This window comes from Camponotus floridanus, unplaced genomic scaffold (assembly GCF_003227725.1).
Source record: "Camponotus floridanus strain SB8 unplaced genomic scaffold, Cflo_v7.5 scaffold46, whole genome shotgun sequence".
NCBI lineage: Eukaryota > Metazoa > Arthropoda > Insecta > Hymenoptera > Formicidae > Camponotus > Camponotus floridanus.
In genome coordinates this window covers 559214-582026 of record NW_020229614.1, presented here as the reverse complement: position 1 = coordinate 582026, position 22813 = coordinate 559214, and the positions used below count along the sequence as shown (strand labels likewise).

The following is a 22813-nucleotide window of genomic DNA, read 5'->3' as shown; positions in this document are numbered from 1 at the left end:
TCCTGGAGATACAACATTATAATCTCTTGCTAAATTTTTCATTAAAATTCGGGTTAAAAGCAAAGTATATTATTATATATGTGCATATATGTGTATGCAGATTGTTGTAGACACATCGCAGTCAACAAACCCTTGCTTTTGCATAGATGACTTGACTGCATTAAGTCACGAAACATTAATAGGGACGTACGTGCATGAGACTTGAACGTAACAACGTACAGGCGCTAAAGCCACGTAATATACTGCCGTTATTAAGTGCCTCAATAATTGCATGTGCAATTAATGCGAATGCATCGGATATTAGCCCATCGATAGCGATCGAGAGAATCGTGATCTGTTTGATGTAGTAATATTGTAAATCTCGATTTTCCTGATACATTTAAATACTCATTTAAACTCGTACGTAAACGTATGGTTAATATATATATATATATATATATATATATATATATATATATATATATTTTAACCATGAGATTACGTACGAGTTTATATATGTATGTATGTATATATATATATATTTATATATATTTGTATATATATTATTATTTATTTATTTATTTATGGTACAGTTAATCAATCTCTAGTACTCTTAATGTTTGCTTTTAATTGAAATACACAAATACAGATTTGATACAGATGTTAAATGCACGAATCGAAGCAATCATGTACAGTGTAAAACTATATTTTATTATACATAAATTTGTAAACTTCTAAAGTAGGTTTTTTGTAATAACTTGTAATTGCTTCGATTTTTAATTGTTTATAATCTCAACATGAAGTATAGTGCACTTACCAAAACAAATTATAAAACAGACAAATATGGGAAGAGAAGTAGACATCGCTTTTCCCCGTGGCGTGGTTTATTCACATACTGACTACTATACTATCTCAGACGCATTTCAGTCGTATTCGGGAAACGTTAATCAGCGATAGATGATAATATCACTGGCACATTTCGCGTTTCGTGATGACTGTGGCATTCCCGGAACAGATAGAATCACTTCGTATCACCGAAGATACATGCACAGCCACTCGTGCGCGAATAGATATCACGTAATTTCGCCTTATTATACTTTAAGCAGAGCTTTTTAATTAGTTCTCCCTCGTCGATAAAATCTCGTTAAGTCGAATAACGACCACTGCTTAATAATTCGCTCACTGGCACAGATTGATTCCACGACGATACCACATTCTTCCAATTATGGAGCGTTGTTAATAATGGCGTAATGCGGAAACGGATCGTGGTTTCGCGAATCACGTATTTCGCGCTAACAGCCACATATCGGTTGAACCAGAAAATCGGAATTTAACTAATTAATCTTATTTTTTTTCAATTTTGTTATATTATTTCACGTGCACGTCTCTGTCGGAAATTGTTATTGAATGACTGTGATCTTCGTGGAACAGCTTGTTTTTCACATCGCGGTGTCCCAGTCGCATCAATTTCTATTTTAATCGCGTTATCGGCCTTACGCGGCCTTAGATGATCCCCATATCACTGTTATCACTCGCTCTTTTTCGATGCAGATTACTCCTATGCGATCCATATTGATCGATACAGGGACTGTTCTGTCTGACATTAGGCAGCGTCTTCGTGCTTCTCGCTACATCGACACCCATAAGATCGCTCGCGATGCATTAGACTGATCGTTATTAATGCAATCTACACAACGCGACGGACGTTTCATCCATCATTCCACCGTGGTTATTTTCCCCGAGTACGCGGTACCACCGCATTTTTCTAAACTCGTAATTTCTCTCTTTCCCTCAGAGAATTGCCTTCGAACGATGCTTCGATAGCGACCGCAAATGAAAAACTCGAGAAAACTCTGCTTCCTTTTCCCTTATTTCTTTTATAGGCGTACCTTGACGATCGGTGTATACGATCCGTTCGTTTTCACGACTGCAGTTTCACGCCGTATAAAACGTTTCCGTTCGTCGGCGCGACGAAAGAGAAAGAAAGAATCCACCGTAGATTTTTACTGGTCTTTCAATTCTGCATCGATGCCGAGATAAACAAGGTTCGCTTGCACAATGGTAACGTTGTAGCACCCGCGAGACGAAGAGTTTTACGAGCAGCTTTTAACTTTAACACCTCCCCATTGGCTGCAGTCGTACAACTCTCAGTCGTGCTAGATGTGGTTTTTTCTACTGCGCCTTCCTCTCTCGTTGTCTGTTTCTCCTTCCGAGACTTTAGAGCGCTTCTGCACGAGTCTCACCGATTCTGCTGATAATTAAATGTAGATCCTCGAGAGACCGTCTTTAAATGTTCAAAGCGGTCCTTTCAGCATGAAGTTGAAGCTGCTTCACGCAAAATTTGCTTTTAGCAAGGCGAAGCGCTGCGGGACGGAATTGGCGATGAAATTTGCATGCGCTTCCGATCGATAATCTATCTTCTTTTTTCTTTATACCGGTTTAAGATTTCTTCTTAACAAACTTTGTTATAATTTTCCAAGTGGGCAGTGATGGATTTATTGCTGGACAGTTATTGAATCGTGATATCTTTGTGGTAATGAAAGACTTATTGTTTGAAATTTTGTAAATTTTCTGGAATTTTAGAATGTCGAAGATACTTTTCGTTCTCTACTTTGATTTTATCAATTTCGATCGAACGGCACACACGAATTTTGGACGATTCTGTGGATTGATCATCCGCTCGACACTATCACCGCTTTCAGTTACCGCTTCACTGTGTTTGCTTCAATATCACACTATCGCGAAATCGTGGACCGTACGAAATCCCACGGACACTCATGCACTCTCTTCTGCCTTCTTTCCCTGTCTTCCAGAGTACGTTTCCAGTCTCCGTCGTTCGAATCAAGTGGAGCCGAAGAGAACGGAATAATCGCACGTCAACCGATTCCGTCAACTTCGGAGAGCAGCGCAAGGACGGAATTTGCGAGGCTGCGGTTTCATGTCGTCGCTATGCGATTTCGCGCACTCGTTCGTCGCGAAAAAGAGTTCGCGGATGAGAAGTCCTCGGGATAGCGAGCGGGCCCCTCTCGCGCGAACTTCACCCCCTAACACCGCCAACCACGGGAACGCGACGCGCGCGACGCAACGGGGAGAAGGTCGCGGCTCTTTCGAAACGGCGATGCTCCCGCGTCGAGGATAGCCGAGGGACTACATTGCGCGAGCGCCACTCGGGCGTCGAGCACGCAGCCGCCCCGTACAGCCCGTGGAACTGCGCCTGTGTGTTGCTCCGATCGTTTGTGTGAGTGGCCGTACGTGTGTACGTGTGGTCCGCGCGCCTGTGCGCGCGCGAGTTCCTCCCATATCCCTCGGTTGTATATCAGAGCGTTTCCCCACCCCCGCGGGAGCCGCCACCCTTTTACCCTGTCGCCTATCTCGCGCGCATCCCTCTTTCCTTTTTCTTCTTCTTCTTCTACTTCCACTTCTTGTTCTTCTTATTCCTCTTCTGCGCCTTGTTCCTCCTCCGCTTGTTCCCTCTCGCCGACTCCTTCCTCATTTCTACTCCTATCTCATCCTCCTTTTTTCCTCTTCTTCTCGTCGGCGCCGGAGAAAATCGCAGCTCCGGCCCGATAAGGACGCGAAAAAGCGCGAATCCGGTTATAACTTATGGCCGAGATAATTAAAAGGAGTTACAGAACGATAATGGAGTGCCGGCCCTGTCATCTTCTTACGCGACCTGCGAGCACCGCCTGATCGTCTATCCGTGCTGACTGGTGGTCGCTGAGGGTCACTCGGAGCAGAGTCGCGAGTTTCAACGCAAACTGACCATTCTCTCTAGCGTACACATCTGCGATTCCGAAGACATATCGTCATCGGGTGCATTCGATGGGGAGGATAACGATGAACGAATGGAAAATATATCACACGAATTTGATAATGATAAAAAAATTAAGTTGCTATCAGTATATATAAAGTACATAAGTATGTCTTTTTTGTTCTCATATTTTTACTGACTTCCATCGTTTCGATTTTTCCCATGTGTTCGACGATCAATTTCAATCGTCTCGCCTTTTCTTGACTTTGCGGCAATCTTAGATAAAGAAATAGACACGATGTCGTATTCCTACTCCGAATGCCACATTGAACAGACGAGCGGAAAGCGGAACGGAATTATCGTGTTAAGGACTCGACGCGATCTGTTCAGCCGTGTTCGGCGTACCGACTGCAGTCACGTATCACCGACTACTTCGGAAATCCACTGCGGAAAGATCAATAGGCATATCCCGCGTGTCTTCAGCATTCCGAGAATACGCCAAGAATTCCGAGGATATTCCCATACTGTGTTCGAGGAAAATTAACCGCTTCGCGATCTTTGTCTCCTTATAATACGTATATTGACTAGTGATTACGGGAGGATTCGTCTTTGAGCGAATTTCGTAAAAGTTCTATCGAGGGAAATCTTATTATAGGGGTGCGAGAATACTCTTTCATAATAAATCTCGTAATAATAAATCCTCGTAAGAATCTAAAAATAATGAAACAATCTGTCGTGGACGTGGGAAAATAATAAAATTTATGAAGCAATCGATCAGGCAACCCTTGTCGCGAGGCACGAACAAACACGTATCATGATATCTGTACTAAGTCTCGTATCTTGATCGGCTTCTATCGGGTATCGATTAGCGACCTACGACGATTCGATGCACCACGCGTGCTAAGATTAATTGTTATATCGATTTCCCATGAATTTTAATGCGTACAGAACTCCGCAGAATAGTACTACTTGATTAGCATTCGCTTTGTCAGAGCTAAGAGCACATTATAGCGCTTCCTCCGACGTGTTGTGAATATTATCATCGACTTCAAGTGGATGTACCGTTTTTCTACCTCAACCGTTTTCTTTCATATCTCGCAAATAATTTTATCGTTTTGTTTTATTAAACCATTGTCTTAATTATGTTCTTAAATTCATCATGATTAAATTATTTTATCGTAATAAATTAAAGAGATAGATCGGTCTAATCGATTAGACTCATAGTTAATTTAAAGATAGACAATATAATTTTATAGTATATATTAAAAAGAGAGAGTGTATGTGTATGTATGTATATTGTTTTCACTTTATTATCATAAACAAGTGATTTAAAGAGAAATGTATTTTTTTAATTTTTATAATGAACCAAAAATTTATTTTGCTTTATCTTTACATATTTTGTAAATAAAACTGTAAAAAAGTTTAATATATTTTAATAAATTTGCATATTTTTATATTATTGTATCTCTTTGCGTTTATATTAATCGTCGACATTTTTGAATGATATAAACTTCGAGATTATGTGAGTGATCATATGATACATAGACAGACTTAAATAAAAAATATAAAGCTCCATGACGGATTTTCTCGTGAATTTTGTGTATGGCTTTTACAGTTCACACGGCTCGATTGTTGTCAATAGTGAGCTTATCGTTGACAAAAGCATGACCCATACGGACAGATCGATATCGGTTATATTTCCACGCATGTGAATTTTGAAAACGTTCATCACGATTTATTATTTGACACGCGATCACCAAACTAACTCATTTGAATCTGCGAATACTTGCAATATTTAAATATACAAGCATACATATCATTATATCAGTCGCGCGCGTTATACTGTAAAAGTCGATATTCGCAACAGAAGAATTAAAATTTGAATCCGCAAAAGGAATTTTCATAAATTTCAATTGACTGACGGATTTTCGTCGCCTGATGAGAAAGTATTGATAATCGTGACTTCAAGATGCAATTTTCGCATCCCTCACAAGGACTGTCAGTATGGAATGTCAATCAGTTTGGAATTTACAATGTTATCCGCGTCCAGTTCAATAAGCATTTATCCAAAATTTCTGAATTCCAAGGGTATGACTGACCGACGACGTGGCAATGTACGGTCGTCCCTTCCGTAACTTTCATACGGGCTTCTGGTCAAGGATCCCTGCGATAGACTGGCGAGTTACGATGGCGCGGTCGTAAAGAGAGATCAATAGACAGCGCACATCTGTGTGTGTTCCAGATTCCGTGAATGTTCCGAACAGCCGCACTGTTCTCTGCTTTCTCTCTCTCCTCCTCTGTTTCTCTCTCTCTTTCTCGTTCTCTCTCTCTTTCTCGTTCTCTCTCTCTCTCTCTCTCTCTCTCTCTCTCTCTCTCTCTCTCTTTCTCTTTCTGAAGTGGGCTCGTCAAGGGAACGTCTGCTGGCTTTGAGTTGCAGACAGGATCTCTTGCCGCCGATTCCGAACTATTATCGTCGATTCTAATGCAACCCTTAATGCGACTCTAATGCTTTAGCTGCCTCTTCGTCGATGCCAAACGACATTGAATTATAAGTCATTCGTCAATCGAGGCTTATAATCTATTTGCATAATTAAAATAGATGAGCCATCATATTTCGCTAATATTCAATTTTGTTAACGTCACTTTATCCTTTTATTTGTTTTGCGAAAGATAACATAAATGTGTTTATATAATTATATTTTTTGAAATAAAATAAAATGTTAAATGTAGAAATTTTTATAAATATTTTATGAATTAAACATTATAAAATTATATTTGTTTTTTGCGCATATAAATTTTTAATTATTGCAAAATACGAGGCTGAATCCTGCACGCGAACGTAGCACGAGTTTCTCGTATCCTAATGTGTCAGTTGTATTTTGCAGCTATCATATCGGGCCATCTGGGACATTTAAGGATGATTTTGGTCGCTCTCGGGGAATGTTAATGGAATATCTCGGAGATGTCTACATATCGCAGCGCAATGTGCTCCCGGTTAATCTTGGACAGATTTTGCACGTCTAGAGACGTGCCAAACATTTCGTATCTTTCATCACTCTCTTACTTGCTCAGAAATCTCTCTATTTTTCGTAGGATAAGGAATGTGAGAGGAATATGTATGTATACGGTGTGCACATCAAATCGCGCAAATCGAAATCCAAAGGTTTTTGTGTAGAATGAAATATCTTGCTGGTATGCTCGTGTACGTGCCAGTAGCTAAACCGAGACTAGATATAGAGCACGTACGAAAACCGCAGGGTTGACCGCAAGTCTCTATCAAGGAATTCGAGCATGCGTTTATGTAATCTATTTTAGAAGAAACGTATTTTATTCCGTATGTCATTAATCATTTATATGGAGGCAAATGTGATTGTGATTTACGCTATATCTCACATGACACGATACATTAGCGTCGGTTGAATCGAAGATGATTGAAGAAAAAATAAAGTTTAAATAAATATGATACTAAATCATAAATATGATTGCATGAGGATGTTTTTAAGTAAGATAAGAATAAGAGTCTTGCGATGTGATGATCAATATCAAAGAAAGAAAAATTATTATAGATGCAGATAGTATACGAAGTATATTTTTGATATTTACTTGATTAATAGCGTATTGCAAATATAATAAAAACATTGAAATAAAAAAAGAATCTATTAAAAATATTCATTTTCTTGATTATTCTTGATGTTCACGATTATTTAATGTGCCAGTTTTCTATAATATTTTTGTTCTTGATATATTTTCAATGACATTTTAATTGATATTTTATACATATTATTATACACTTTACTTTCATCATTATGAAAACAAAAACTGTGCATTTCTTTTATGTGAAACATGCTCATCCATCATCATTTTGCATGTCCCATTAAGCATTTACACTGCTCAATATTCGTAAATGACTCCGTTTTAGACCATTGGCACTGAAACGAAATCTCGTGAATCGTTTCGCAAGAGTTACCGTATACTCCCCCAACATAGATCACTCATTTTTCTTATCAGCGTCGTGCACAAACTGATACACCCGCTTCCGCCGAATATCGCGCAAACGTAATCCGCAGTCTCCATACATTGTGACAAAATGCGTGGACCAAAACGAGACGAGGGGGAAAGTCACAGGCGAAAACCATCATCGATCGCGCTGTGCACTGTCGACGAGCGGCACAGTGAGCTGCTTAAAAAGAAAAAAAAATCGGGGGAAAATACGCCAGCCAGCGCGGGTTGCACCCTCTGCTGCGGAGACGACAACGACAACGAGGGTGCGCATGTATCGAGAGTCCCTGCACGCGATGCACAGTTCTCATGCCAGAAGGTAGATAGGTATGCACGAGCAATCGCGTGTACGTGATGCGTTCAATTTAAATTCAAGACACCGACGCGTATATCGTTCCGGGTGACGTGTATTCTACAGAGATCCGCATAGTAATTTCGCGGCGTTCATGATAAGGCCGGGTGGTCCTTTAAAGAAGTTTGCGAAAGATACTTGGCCAGTGCAACGGCTGGAGCTAACAAACTTGCGCTGTTGGGTCGCTCTTCCATCATCGGGTCACGACTATTCGGAGTCTGCCTCGTCTTGAGAATGAAAGCATCTTTCATCGGATAATTAGACTCGCGGCACGCGCGATAGTGAAAGGCCAGCTTAAATCTGACTGGAGATTTGCGGTAATCGTAAAGGTTAAACTGCGGATTATGTCGGATAATTAACGCTAGGTAATTGCGTAAAACTCGTGGCTCCTGTGATTGAGACGCTCGTATATCCGTCAATCTTTTAGTTTAAAATATGAAAATAGTGGGTGTGAAGTTTTAACTATCATTATGATTCTAAATATCATACATATCATCAAGTATGATTACCATCCACTGTCATTTTCTCGAGAAGAATTGACAATAGAAAAATAATAAAAAGTTGATGCAACAATGATTGTCTTTCTATAATCTTATCCATCTATCACTTCCATTACCGATAGAACTTCAGTGTAAATTAACAATTAAATCAAAAGATAAATTGCGGTTTAAAATTTGCAAGCAAAAAATAATGAATAAATGAATTGATGATAATCGCTATATTCGATTGCCATATACGTAATTTTTAAAATCAAAACAATGCGCGATATAATTATTATCGCTTAATACTTTAACAATAAAAATGTTTGCTCCGATGGAGCATTCAGAGCTTTTCACAATTGTGACTATAAATATAATGTGCGTGACGAATCGAAAGCGGATATGAAACCTAATGGTTGGTAAAAATAATCACGTTATCCCCACGCTTAATGGAGGATAACTAGCCCAACGATTTGACCAGATTAAGGTCCTTCCGCCGTGTGACAATTATTTTATTGACACTCTGAAATATTTAATATTTATTGACACTTTAAAATATTGAACACTTTATAATAGAAATTTTCTAATAATAATTTTAATGCTGTTGATTCTGTAATTTATATTTTAAATTAATTAATTTTGCGATATGAATAAGAAATCGTCGTATATAAGATCTAACATTTATATTTAATGAATAAAATTTACTTTATTTTGATAAAGACATTATTTATGTAAATTAATTCAATTATTATTAATTTATGCCAAATTTTCGTTTTTTGAGAAGAATTATATGATGAATTATTTTTAATTTACCGATCGCTACAATTATACGTGGGTTAAATATTGATTGTGAATGAATATTTAATTTATCATTGTTTAACTTTACTTTGAAATTCTGCAACATTTACGATAAATAAGTAGGAAACTAAATATAACAACATTATTTATATATCGCTTATTAATAAAATACTCTTATTTCATTTTTAATCTAAAATACTTATTAATAAATTAGCACCGTATGATCTAATTTTTGTCAGTTCAAGAGATTTGTTTAAAATAATCATCTTTGAATATTTTGTCGCCACTTACGATAAGAACTATGTCATCGTCTATTCAACTCGGGTGATTGACGAAGCAGCCTGATATAAGAAGTATGAAATCTCTGATATACTAGCTAGTCATATAACGAGTCAACGACACATAATATACAAATGCACATATAGTCATTATGTCTCGAATAAGCAGCCACCTAGTTACACTGTACATATTGTACAGTTTATAATAGGCTTATCGATCGATCGATCGATCGGTCAATCGATCGCTCATTTAGGACATAGGAGCTTGTGCCATAACCGATACCGCTTGCCGTCCGTACAACCGCAAAGCTGGCTCGTGTTCGCGGTGAGAGCGGTGTCGTCTATCCGCGTTGATTCTATTTGAAGAACATGTCGCGCGCCGTGAAACATGCCGACGCTTTTCAAGCTGGTTCTTCCCCGAGATTTTATATTGTGTGTTTACCCGGTAGAATTTCGCTCCGCGCGAGGAACATGCAGAATTCGAAGCTACGCGTGAGAAGGCGAAAACGGATGAAAACGGAAACGAAAAGAAGACACTGGAGTAAAATAGAGCTTACATGTTCTAGGTCAGTCTCCTGGCATCTTGTTGCACGAATAAGAAAGGTAAAATAACTCGTGGCAATAGCGAAAGATTATTGATATTTTATCACACTTATTTGGAAATTTTTACCGTTGCTAATATATCTCCATATTAGTATTGTTATTAATTGTGTCACATATTAGGGAAATGTAATAGAAGAAAAAGTAAGATATAATAGAAGAGACACATACATACTAAGCATATATTTATAAAATAAGAATTTTCCGAAACAGATTTGCGCAAAAGTAAAAATTCAATAAGAAGAGAATTTCCCAAATTATTGACGCTGACACGAGAAAGAAAGTGTCTATCGAAATTCTAACGTAGGATACGCCATGATATCCAGTCGCGTATGCTACTATGTTTCAGTTGATGGTACGTATCCTTAGTTATTCTATCAGCGTCCAGAGGCACTTACCTCTTCGAGTTGAGGGCGCTACCCTTATGGACTCTTTTTTGATCCCGCGATTCAACGCTGAAAACGGTAATCTACGTAAATCCCTGCCTTAAAGTGGACTGGACTTGTATTGCGTCTGGTTGTGTCCGTGAGCATATGTTCAGGCAATGGGTGAATGTAAATGTGCTCGTTGAATCCGGATAGAGCAATTTCCGTCATAGAAATCGATATTTTTGGAGCTGAAGATTGAGGAAACGCGAAGAAGCGAGTAAAATGAATCAAACTTTTACATGTAATACATTTGTAAAATATTTATAAAATACACACACAGACACAAATACATAATTTTTCTTTATTTTAAATTTCCAAGTTGTAACTGCACGATATAACTCCTTGATTACTCTGTTGTAGAGAATTTTTAAAAGTTATCATTTTGAAGCTTCGGGAAGTCTTCATCCCCCCTTCGGGAAGTCATCATCCATTTCTAACTAAGGGTTGTCATGATGGTGGGTAGAGAGCAAAAGAAAACATCTTTTCCCCAAGAAAATGTACGTCGCGGTTAAGTTCCGAGCTTGAACTTCGCCTATTACCGTATATAATAAAGGGCCGTTATTTCGCGGCGTTCTTATCTACGTGACGGCGGCGAAATAAAGAGGCGTTGCTTAATTTCGTCCGATAAAAAACCTCTGAAGGCTTTCATAAAAAACAGAGCAAAGTTACGTTGATTAGACATCTTGAGAATATGAGTTCGTTAAATTTAATGGTTTGTTAGAAATATAGAACTGCATTTGATTCTGCTCTCTCTCCCTAATCGTTATAAATTAATGATTTAATTAATATACGCATAATTATCTTTGAGACATAAATCATTATAATATTTATAAATTATTTAAATAATACGTCTCACACATGTCTACTATTTTATAGTTTTATTACAGCTTCTTTTGGATATCACATACGTTTTATAAATTACCTATAAAACTCATCAAAATTGCAAACAATCTTGATTAAATGATATCCAAAAATAATTGCTGTCTAATAGTACAATAATTTCTATGATAATATTATTATAAATACATCACTAGATTATTTTTCATTTCAATACTGATTTCTATAAAGTCTTTTTATAAACATTAAATCTCTATAAAACTAATATTTATAAAAAGATTTTAGAGAAATCAAAATATACCAACAATAATTATTTAAAGATTATTAGGATATCTTTCTAATGACCAGAGAGAAAAGGTACTTTTAAGCGCTTTACTAAGAAAGGAGTGACGCAGAGGTACGCGAGCGTAACTCCATACATTTCCGTCTTGTCAGAAACGCCCAGGGAAATTCGTCCGACCGCCAGCGGTGCGGCTTTTAATAATAAGATACGATATATTGTAAGCGTAATATAATGGCGCTCGTTGGATTAAATTAAAGAACGTAGCGAAACGTCCGACATCGAGTGAGCAGTGGTCACGACCTGGCCTGTCGAGGACATTACGGCGTCGTTTATCATCCGTCGCCCTACAATCGGAATCCACACGTATAACGTAGCCCGATCGATCGTTCAAATGGATCGCTTAAAGTCGGATCGCCCGGGATATTCGGGTGCGGATTAGACAGGCAAAAAGCATGGAAATTGGAAACCCTCGGATCTTTTAAACGTAAATGCGGCAAAAAATTCGCTACATTGCGATCCATTCCTTCGAAACGCAAAGGGGTTTCTAGTTTGAAACTTTTCAGCCTGAGGCTAAGACAGGGAGAACAAGCTTTCTCAATAGATACTTATTTCACTCCGTCGTTACTAAAAATAAATATAAAGTTACGACGAGTTAATAAAATATTCTAATTAAATTTTAATCTATTTTTTTTATTAGTTGATAATTTTTTTCTTATCGTAAATATTGAGATAAAGCATTGCATTTGCATTTTTAATATCTAAAATTGAATATCTAAATACTTTATTTCACGTGATAAATCAGTTGTATCACTAGTGGATTCTTTTAGTCTCTTATGATAGATGATAATACTTTTATAATGTTAAAAATTATTCGACACACATTTATTCATGAAGAAAATTTCAAGACATTTATCTTTTTTCGCAAAACCTTTTCCATGGAACATCGAGATTTCCAGGGTTCGGATAAAAAACTATAGAAGTGAGGATAAGTAAATAATCCCTCAATTAAAGGACCTTTTTCTTTGTGGGATAAAGTCCGGAATCAATACGAAAGACTGTCTCTCGTGTGTGTCAAACCGAGCGTGTCTAATTTCTCCGTATGTCGAATACAAAGCCGAGCGCTAATTTTATTTCTGTGGTAGTAAAACTTTGATATATTCTCTCTTTATTTTTCTTCGTTACATTAAAAATAATACCGTTTCAAAGAGAATTAAATTTTTGAAATAATATATATCGTGCGTTCAGTAATATGCCAGTAATCTCGACAAAATTCCAAAAGCCTGAGACTTGCCGAGAGAAATGATATAAAGCTATTGAGATTGCTTCCAAGCTAGCACAATAGCGACAAGATGCTCCAGAAAGCATTCAAGCGACTGGATCCTCGCCAGCTCATCAGTAACTGCGTGAGGTGATGTTAAATCAAAAAGTTCAGCTCGTTCCTGGGCGAAAGCCCGGAAACATTTTGCGAGAACGAGCACATGCTGGAATTTCGATTCGCTGTCATATTTTTGAATACAATGTCGCACGCGACGAGCTGGTTTTTCTTCCGTGCCATACGCTGCGTTAAAAAGGCATCCCATATGGTTTTTCCGTTCCGAATTGCATCGGTTTATCGACTGCCAGCCGATAAATAGGCCGACACGGTTTTATTTTAAAAACATCGACGTTGAATAACATGGAAGAGGATATATAGTCGCTACGCGATAATTTGAAACAATCACGTTAAATACGAGAGATGTGCGACAATATAGAATAACAGCTATTTATTGTGCAAAATTCAAATATTTACGCGTAGATGGATATTTCATCGTTACTTGATGAAGCACGCGACTGGAATAACTTGTATGAAATATTTGTTTTTAAATTGGCGTACACAAATTGAATGTACATTGGATAAATAGAATTCGCATGGAGAAAATTATCAACGAAACATTTAGAACGAGCGAAGTCTCTAAATAGGGATAAGATGTGACAGCAAATTTAACTTAATCAAACTCGTTGGAATGTGTTTTGAAGAGATTGAATTAGCAGAATTTGTTGGAATTATTCGCGAAAAACGATTTGCTCAACATCTCATGCATATATTTCATGTCTTCATGTCTTGAATTCAACATGAATATGATCGATAATATTCACGCTCGGCACATCTCACGAGTGTTGAATTTTATTTCTATCTTATTTCTTTCTATATGTTTCAACTTAAGAATTTTAGAATAATATTGCAATATGAAATCTCTCTGAAACTTCATTGAAATCTTTGATGAAAAAATTATAAAGAAAACTGACTCTTTCATTCATGTTTCTTTAATATTATTATAATTTTTAATTTTTTGTTAAAATTATACACTTATATATAAATATATATAAGTTGCGTCCTCTTGTTTTTTATTAAAAGAATAAAATTCATAGGATATAGAAGGCCGCGAAAATGCAATTCGCTAACTATATTAGCAAGCTGGAGGTAATTTACCGCATGTGGCTGAAGTTTTCAGCCCGTGCACCCTGGTCTAGTTGCAGTGACGGTTACGTCACTTCTCGAAAGAAGGACGCAAGAAAGACGGATCTCTCGCCCGTTGACTTTGTAATTTACGCCGTGTTTTCCTTCACGTCGCTCGCTTTTCACCCGTAGCGAAATAAATATTCGCCATGCAACCAGGACCCGGCGAGCCCGGTTGTTGCTCCTCGCTCACTCTCTCGAACCCGGGAGTTAAGGGTGTCACGGGGCTCCTTTTTATGCGCATCACGTCGCGGCGACCGAAATTTCGCACTCCTGTGCTCACCATCGCTAGTCAGGATTCGCGGACGGTTGTTTCGTACCGTATGAGAGTAGTGAGATTTACCGACGTTAAGGTTCGTCGCCCGTAGGCGATCTCGACCGCGACACGTTCTTGGGATTTCTCAGCTATCGTACTTCCGCGCTTTCTATTATTTCTGCAAACGCGCCTCCAGCTGCGCAAATAGAATTTTTAATGTCTGAACATATCGATAGCCCGAGCGCTAATTATGAGTATAAACTGATTAACGAGAGTAAATTTAGAAACTTATGATTTGGCAACTTTTATATCGAGACCATTGCTATATTTGATGGAGGTTGACTTTTAAACAGATAATTAATTGAGTCACAAAATAAGTGATTTGCTTCTACTATTCTTTTTTGAATGCACTTCAATTTTTTAAAAGATTTCTTTATAATAAAAACGATCTACTCCTTTTTCCTCTTTAAAGATTTTTAAAATTGTAAATATTTTATTTGGCAGCGTAGTTTTTTTTTGGAAAACAGATTACTTTTTCTACTAGAAAAAAGGAAAGAGAAAAAATCTTTTGTAAATGCAATAATGATACATGCATCTTGTTAGATAAGATTATTTAAAAAGCTTTTAACAAAGCATTTAACAAAGCTAACATCATCTCATAATTATTTTATTATGTATAAGTAATAAAAATTAAATAAAATTTGAAAATGTAAACTAGAGGTTATTGAAGATATACATATATTTAGTACTAACGTCATTAAGATTTCATTAATTCGAGATCATTAAATGAGAGATACTTCATTTAGTCTAATGATTCAAATTAGGTTCATTGGGACTCACCGAAAATCACTCAAATTGGGTACACATTGGGCTATTTGCTTACTGTGGATAATGTGTGTAATCCAATGTAAATTCTACACAGTACAGTTTACAATGTAAAGTAAACAAAAGGAAACGGCTGTTATCACTGCAACGATATCGACGCAGCTTCTCAGTTGACTTGAGCAAGTCTCGCTGTACCATGGCGCGACGAGCAAAATTTTACGTTTTATTCTCGCCGCGAAATTCCCAGTGGTTGTTTCGCGTATGAACTGTGAGATTTGCGAATCGCCCGCGGTGACAGTTCGTACCTACACATTTTCAAAATTTGCGACAAGCTGACTATTGCATGCGAACCTGGAGAACGAGACGACGGAGTCTTTCTGCAAATTGAATTAGGTGATAAGAAAATTGCTGTTTCTGTCCTTCCCTACGGCCAATTCTTTCGCGTTCTTTTTCCCAGTCAAAGACACACATTGCGTTTCCCAATTTTGTCGTACGTATTCAAAGATTTTGAGTGAACATATTGCACAACATATGAACAGACTAGATCGCACATGATTTTTTCCACAATCACGTGATTCTCATTTTATTGATTGTTTTTAGTGACTATTACAATTAATTTTATTGATCGTTATTTCGCAAGAATAGAAAAACTTTTCAACTTTCCATAAAGTTTTAATTTTATTCGCTAGATTATTTTTCGTACATAAAAATAAAAAGAAAAGTAAAACAAATATCAGTTGCGTTAACATCGAGCTAACTCAAATTTTCTCTATTAGTATGTTTTACTTTCATAGCGATATAACTTTCAAAGAGAAATACTAAATTGCTAATTCAAAGCTTGCCAATCTAGATCGTCAATATAAAAATTTAAATCAATCTGACTATCTTGTTTTTCTGAATTAAAGTTTCGTTGCAAAATACGATTTTCCGTACTCCCGATCATCAGTAAAACCATAGTTCCTTTTTACGTCGGCGTCACGTTTAGCAAAAAGGGACGTTATGAGACCAGTACGTGAAGGTATCGCCCCTAAGTTCGCACCGTGATCCGTGAATGCACCCGTAATTTCCTCGCTTCGCCTCCACGTTCCCTCAAAGCCGAGCTGCAGAGCGAGGTCATTCGATTTCCTGGGGTATGCATCCTGTAATTTCCACGCGGAAAGGGTGGACGTTATCGGCTCGATGGGGTGCACGCGTCGAAGATGCAACTAACGCCCACATATATATAATGTATTTCTCGCTAATATTTGATATTAATATATCGATGTGAAATTAGATAAATAATAAATTAAAATAGAAATTAATGCAGTGATGTAATAAGTAAATAAATGCTGGCATGCACGCAGTTGCATGAATGCCGATAATTTTATGTCGATTAACTGTAATCGCATTAATCGTAATCAGTTTTCGGATGAATTAACAACGATGACTAGCTCTTCAACAGCAGCTTGCAAAATATTCAAATTCGATATTTGTTTCGCAAATTTGCGTAATGGCTTTATCGGGGAAAGAGCGTGCTTTAAAAATCGCCGACGTCAATGGATTTACGATTCTACGAGTTTCAGCCAATCAGTATTGCTTAAAGTCAACAATTAAATGTTACACAGCATCGACCTCGTACGCCGGAGAATATTTTGTGCAATTTTATCGTTTCATGTGTTTTAGGAAATAGTCGAAAATGAGCTCGTTTGTGAAAAGTAAAATATGAACTATCGTTTACACACTGAGATTGTCAATACTGCGAGTATGCTTTACACAAACTAATTACAGAACGTTAAATTTTCGTTCTACGGTGAATTTTCTTCCTTAGATGTTATCATTGCCTCTTTTACTTTAGAAATAATATGTGAAATATATATTGAGCAAAAATCTGTATACACACAATGTCCTCTATCTGCAATTATATTGGCTATAAGGTGCATTAATTTCAGTGATACAAGAGCTTCTGTTGAACGAATTTATTGCGCATGTCTCGTCTTTTGTATCTCTCGAAAGGATTATTTTCCGATTGCCTGTCTAGAAGTAAGAATCGACGAGAAAGAAGCGGCGACCTCGACGGACAAGATGAATGGCCGCTGTCTTGAGAATTCCTAGAAAGGAGGTATTATCCCGGAGCTTCCTAAGAAAAACATTATCCTGAGGGATGACGGGAAAAAATGTTGATACCTTGAATACTAAGCCCTGTTTAAACATGATCTATAATACTCTCCTCATTCCCACTTTGCTCGACCAATCCTCGTCGTCGAGGGAACGTGGTGATTTCTTCCTTTAGATGCTACTCGGATATCAGAAAGCCGGCAATATAATCCTTTCGCTGATGCAATAATCTTGAAAACACTGTACTTTGTCGCATCTTCATATTTCAGAATGTTAGGAATATTGCTACGATATGTCATTGCTTTATTATTTTAGTGTCGTTGGTAGTAGTTTATATTTTATTTTTCGCGCCACAGTAAAAGAACTATCGAGCATAAGTGCTTGTTTAATAAAATTCATGGCTTGCTTCTCTCGTTTAAAAGATTTAAAAGAGTTGTAAAGATTTATATACTTTACGTGTCAAGAGAATTAAATTTGAACGATTAATATTTTTAAACTGTGTGCAGAGAAAAAGATGAGTCAGCGCTCTTTTGGTCGTTTTTCGCACCCAAAAGCTAAGAGTAGATTTACCCTTCAGAGTGTCTGTTGTATATCTATTTAATGGCATCGTACATTATTCACAGCAAAAAATATACGACTTTACGCATTTTTTCTTAGAGGAAAGAATAAATGTAAGAGGATACGTGAAAAGAGTATGGGAATATCAGTTCGGCTACGTCATCAAGATATTAATTCGAGGAAATTCTTACAATATCAATCGAGGATAATTTTGCGTTCTTATTGCGTATATTTGCAAAGCGAAAAATAGTTATATATCATTCATGAGACACGCGTCTTTACGATCCGCTTCATCGGTATGATTAATGCGTCGCCCTTAATCGATTCAGAATATTATTATTCCTCGATGCCTGCTCGCGGCAGCTTTTTCACTCTCTAATGTAAGAAGAAAAGAAATCGTGGAAGAAACTTCTTTGTTCGCATTGGATGATACTTCAAAAATTGTTTCGAAAATACCAAAATTGTTTGAAATCAATTGTTTGAAACATCTCGTCAAAAATTTATAATAATTATAACTGTAAGTCCATTTCTTTTAAGGTATCGCGATCAACTATAGAAATATTTCTTGTAGAAAAAGAAAGAGAAAAAAGAGAGATTGGGAAAATATTTAATCCTACAGATTTTTCTACTCTTAATTGGCCAATATCTATAAATTTACGATGCGTGAAACATTGTATTGCACGATACATTGTTTGCGACTAAAAATGTAGTGCTTTTATTTTAGTAAACAAAAAATACATGTGCCTCGGTAGCTTCAGCGGGCTTTTTTTCCTATCTGTCGACAGGCCGGCATCCATAAATCTGGGACGTGTAAAGCGTTTGCGATATAGAAGCTTTAGGTTGGCGCGTGGAGAGGAATATTTTGGTTTAAAAGAATTTGTTAAGCTTAAATTACGTTTGTTGTATATCCCGAATGCAAAATGATAATTAGATAAACAAGTACAAGATGGACAAACTATAAAATAAATCTAGATATTCATGCTATTTGCCTAGGATTTTAAATAAAAATTAACGATTAAATTTAATACACAAGAAATGTTTGAAAAAATAATTTTAAAATTTCAAGCGCAAAAATAGATTCAGAAATCAACGAAATCATTTCGTTGATTAACCGCGAGGATTAATTTTGCATAGAAAAGAATTGTTTCAAATGATGTATAATTATGCGAAAGATTCGTAAGGTGAGCCTTCGATATCTTCCTAAGATAGCAATTATGTAAGGATGCGAAATTGTATCCAGATCCGTTCAAAATGGAATTATTCAAGCGACGAAATTGCAGTAACATTAGGATATATGTAAATGGATATGTAAATGATCGTTAAGGAGCCTATATGTTTGCGTAAAAGAGGTCAGAGGGTAACTAACTACGATATATATGTGCGTACACATTTGATGTACAACGAAACGTACATTGCGATGTGCATTAAGGGCTCCGTAGGGGCTCTCTACACAAGCTAAATTCCATAGAATGATCGATGTAATGCATTCCGCTAGGCAACCACTGCAATGGATATCAATATTAATACAATAATTAGATACGTGACAAAAATCAAGAGACGATATATACAACATATGATAAAAAATTTAATCAAAAAATATAAATATTCTTTTAAGATCATATATCAACAATACATGGATTATTAGAATTATTCGCTATGTATGCATTCATGCAAGGTTTAAATTATATTGACATTTCGGCATTTGCGGGCAACAATCGGCTATATTGAACGAGACGTGAAGGTTTATGCGCTCTAAGCTGGAATAAGACCGGTAGGAGATATTGCTTGTATCCATGAGGCAAGAAAACTGAGAGCGAATAGTACATCGACACGAGAGCACGATTTCTATAGGGGTAAAGCAGGCAGAATAAAATTGCTTAATCATTCTTGTGTTACATCGGCTCTTCTCGTTCTCACGCGCGAGAAAAACATCAGCAATGAAAATTCTGAGAACGCGTTTGCCCGACCGAATAAAGCGCTCTGTACGATCGATGAACGGCACGCTAACAATATTTCATACAACTATAGCGAACTCGGAGATGCTTGAGACCAGCCGCTACTCAGTGACCAATAACTACCTAACCAATTTCGAAACTTGCTTAATGCCCCTTGATATCAGTCTCAACGATATAGAGCTATATATAGCGTATCGAGTAAATCGCATTGGACGTGGCTGTATTGCTTATCGTATAATATTATACAGCAAGCTAAACACGTACGTAATCGGGAAAATGATATATATTTTATATATATATATATATATATATATATATATATATATATATAGTATTTTATATATATACCTATTCGAAAAAAAAATTATTCAACGTATTAATCAAAACGTTTTCGATATTAAAAATATTTTCAATTTTTTTATTCAGTGTTTGCTTTAAATCTCTTCTTTTATTTAGAAATGTGTTTGATTAAAAAAACATGCGAACTATTATTGAAATTGCGTTATTTAAATGTCTGACGCTCCCCAGTATATCTCTGTACAAATTTTAGAAATAAACTCTTCTTGAAAGCGAGTAGAAACGATTCCGTTACGAGGCGCAAAAATCCGGTCGGAGAGTCAGAAGAAAAATACGGCCTCCGCCATTTTCGCGATTTACGCAGCACCCTGTATATCGGTCCCAGGAGAGACTCTCGCGAGGTACTCTTGTCGACGAGGATATACCTACATCCGGCAGTCGAGGAAGTGAACGAGGGGAGTCGTTTTACTCGCTCCCCCCCCCTCCCCCGTCCAAGTTATTCCCCCGAGACCCTGTAACAAGGCCGCTATCATAAAGCGATCGATGTAATCGGCCCCACGGGGGCGGAAGGCGTTAGGCGCAGCCACCCCTCGCCGAATGGGGAGGGAAGGTACACCGAAGGATTCGATAGAATGAAAAGGAGAAGGTGATAAAAAGAGAGAACGTTAACACTGCTGCTTTTCACGCGCCAGCCGCCTGGACGCTACTTTGCTTGAAATATCGCCATGACTAGATGCGAAATATTCGTCCACCATAAATAACAATCAAGGGTTCCTCCATGGCATCATATCTCATTTTCCGAGCCTATTCAATCTATGATAGCGACGTCCGCGACGATTCTCGCTCCAGCTCTTCATCTCCTGGTGATGTTCTTACTGTGTTGACAGAGAATCATTTTCACAAAATCATTATTTTCGCAAAAGTACTATGAGAATCGTGTTCTCTATCCACGCTGCTGTTTACTTTGCAAGAGCACTGGAGAAGTTCCTGTTAGTGCAAACTTCTCGTAGAAAAAACAGAGAATCTAGAATGTGTCGGAATCGCAAATTATGTATTCCGGAAATTTCCTTAGTTTACGATTACATATATGTAGGACGAATATATTTCAAGAAAGTATAAATTTTTTACGTAAAGAAAAATATATCTACCTACTTCAATACTTCATTTATTGAATAAATTTTTCTGATATAATTTGATGTTATTTGTATTTTATGGGTAATTAAAAAGATTATCTCTTTGATAGTATATCCGTGCAATATTTGAATAGCCAGTACTTTAGTTGTGCTATTTTGGCAAGGGATCGAAAATTGTTCCGATCTCCAGAGTGCTCTCGACTTTACGGCCATTGATCTGGCGTTACAAGCACATGTTTAAACTGAAACTAGTGCCTCGGTTACACATCCAGATACGTTACAAAACTCCGCATGTGGATGGAAATTCGGGTATTACCGAGTTTCGTGTCCTCGCTTGGCTAACTTTGCGAGCGTGTAACCTATGCCTTTATTTAATCAAACCTTCTACGTCCTCGTTCCGTTTTTGTCCTTACCTATCGCGATACGAATCGTTTCTAATGCGATTATAAGGATGGCGAAAAGAATGAAGCTAGCGCTTCGTGTTTCTTATGCAACTGCTGAATGCGTTTAGATGCACGAGAGGACAACAAGCTGCTTCAAAACTTTGTTGCAGCTCTTTGTTGAGATTGTCGAGCGAAGCGTTTCTCCAGATTACTTGGATGAATTTCAGTCCCTTCATCAAAATATCCTGCTTGTAACGCTTTCGAATCATGGCACAAAACTTTCCTTAGCCTCTAACAATCTAGCTCATTCATCATTATGAAACTGTTAAGTTAACGACCAATTAAGCGATCGTAGACGCCAAGAATATCAGGCACGTAGAAATATCTGCATTTAAGAGAAATAGTACTTAGACTTTTGGAAGACGCTTCTCATCCCGTGTGCAACTTTGTATTCCAATTCCACTCAAGATTCAAATGTAGGCAATTAGAAAACAATATTGTCACCGTTTTACTAAATAATCTTTTTGTTTGATCGATTAGTGACAATTATTAAATTTTATGTCGATGATACATATTATTATTCAATATTGTTGTAAAATCTCTTATATTAAATCTTAATATTTGATGATGGCGTTAGTTAGCATTTATATGTATGCACATCGGATACATCGTATACATGTCAATTTTGCTATCATATGCGCGTATTCAATGTAATTACGAGCGAGCTGATTTCCGGGAGGAAATACTTAACATCCTCACGCCGGTTGTTCATCTTATTTCGATCCGATGCAATCTATGTAAATATGCTCTCGTATAACCGAGTCGCGCCAACCTGAGACAGCAGTATCCGATAAGCACTGCCGCTCTGCATCCGATTCCAAATGGAAATCAATATCCAAACGAGCCTCACGCATCGAACTGTTCCGATTTCCCTTCCGGGCACGGGCATTCATCATTTTACTACGGCGTCGCAATAGACTTTACGAATGAAAGATCTTTGGAATGAATCTTGGAACGTAATTGAAAGTCTG

At 37.2% G+C, this 22813-nt stretch overlaps 1 protein-coding gene across 2 annotated transcripts in view; it reads right to left on the bottom strand.

The window, feature by feature from the left end:
- Nucleotides 1–22813, bottom strand: part of LOC105257842 (zwei Ig domain protein zig-8) — a 61462-nt gene that overhangs the window by 22204 nt on the left and 16445 nt on the right. The window contains exon 1 of one of the 2 annotated variants that reach the window (XM_011268737.2): nt 797–3115. The exons of the other annotated variant lie outside the window; for it this stretch is intronic. Coding sequence (XP_011267039.1) covers nt 797–842 — 46 coding nt within the window. The 5' untranslated portion in view covers nt 843–3115. Of the gene's footprint in view, nt 1–796; nt 3116–22813 lie in introns of those variants that run through there. 2 annotated transcript variants of the gene reach the window in all.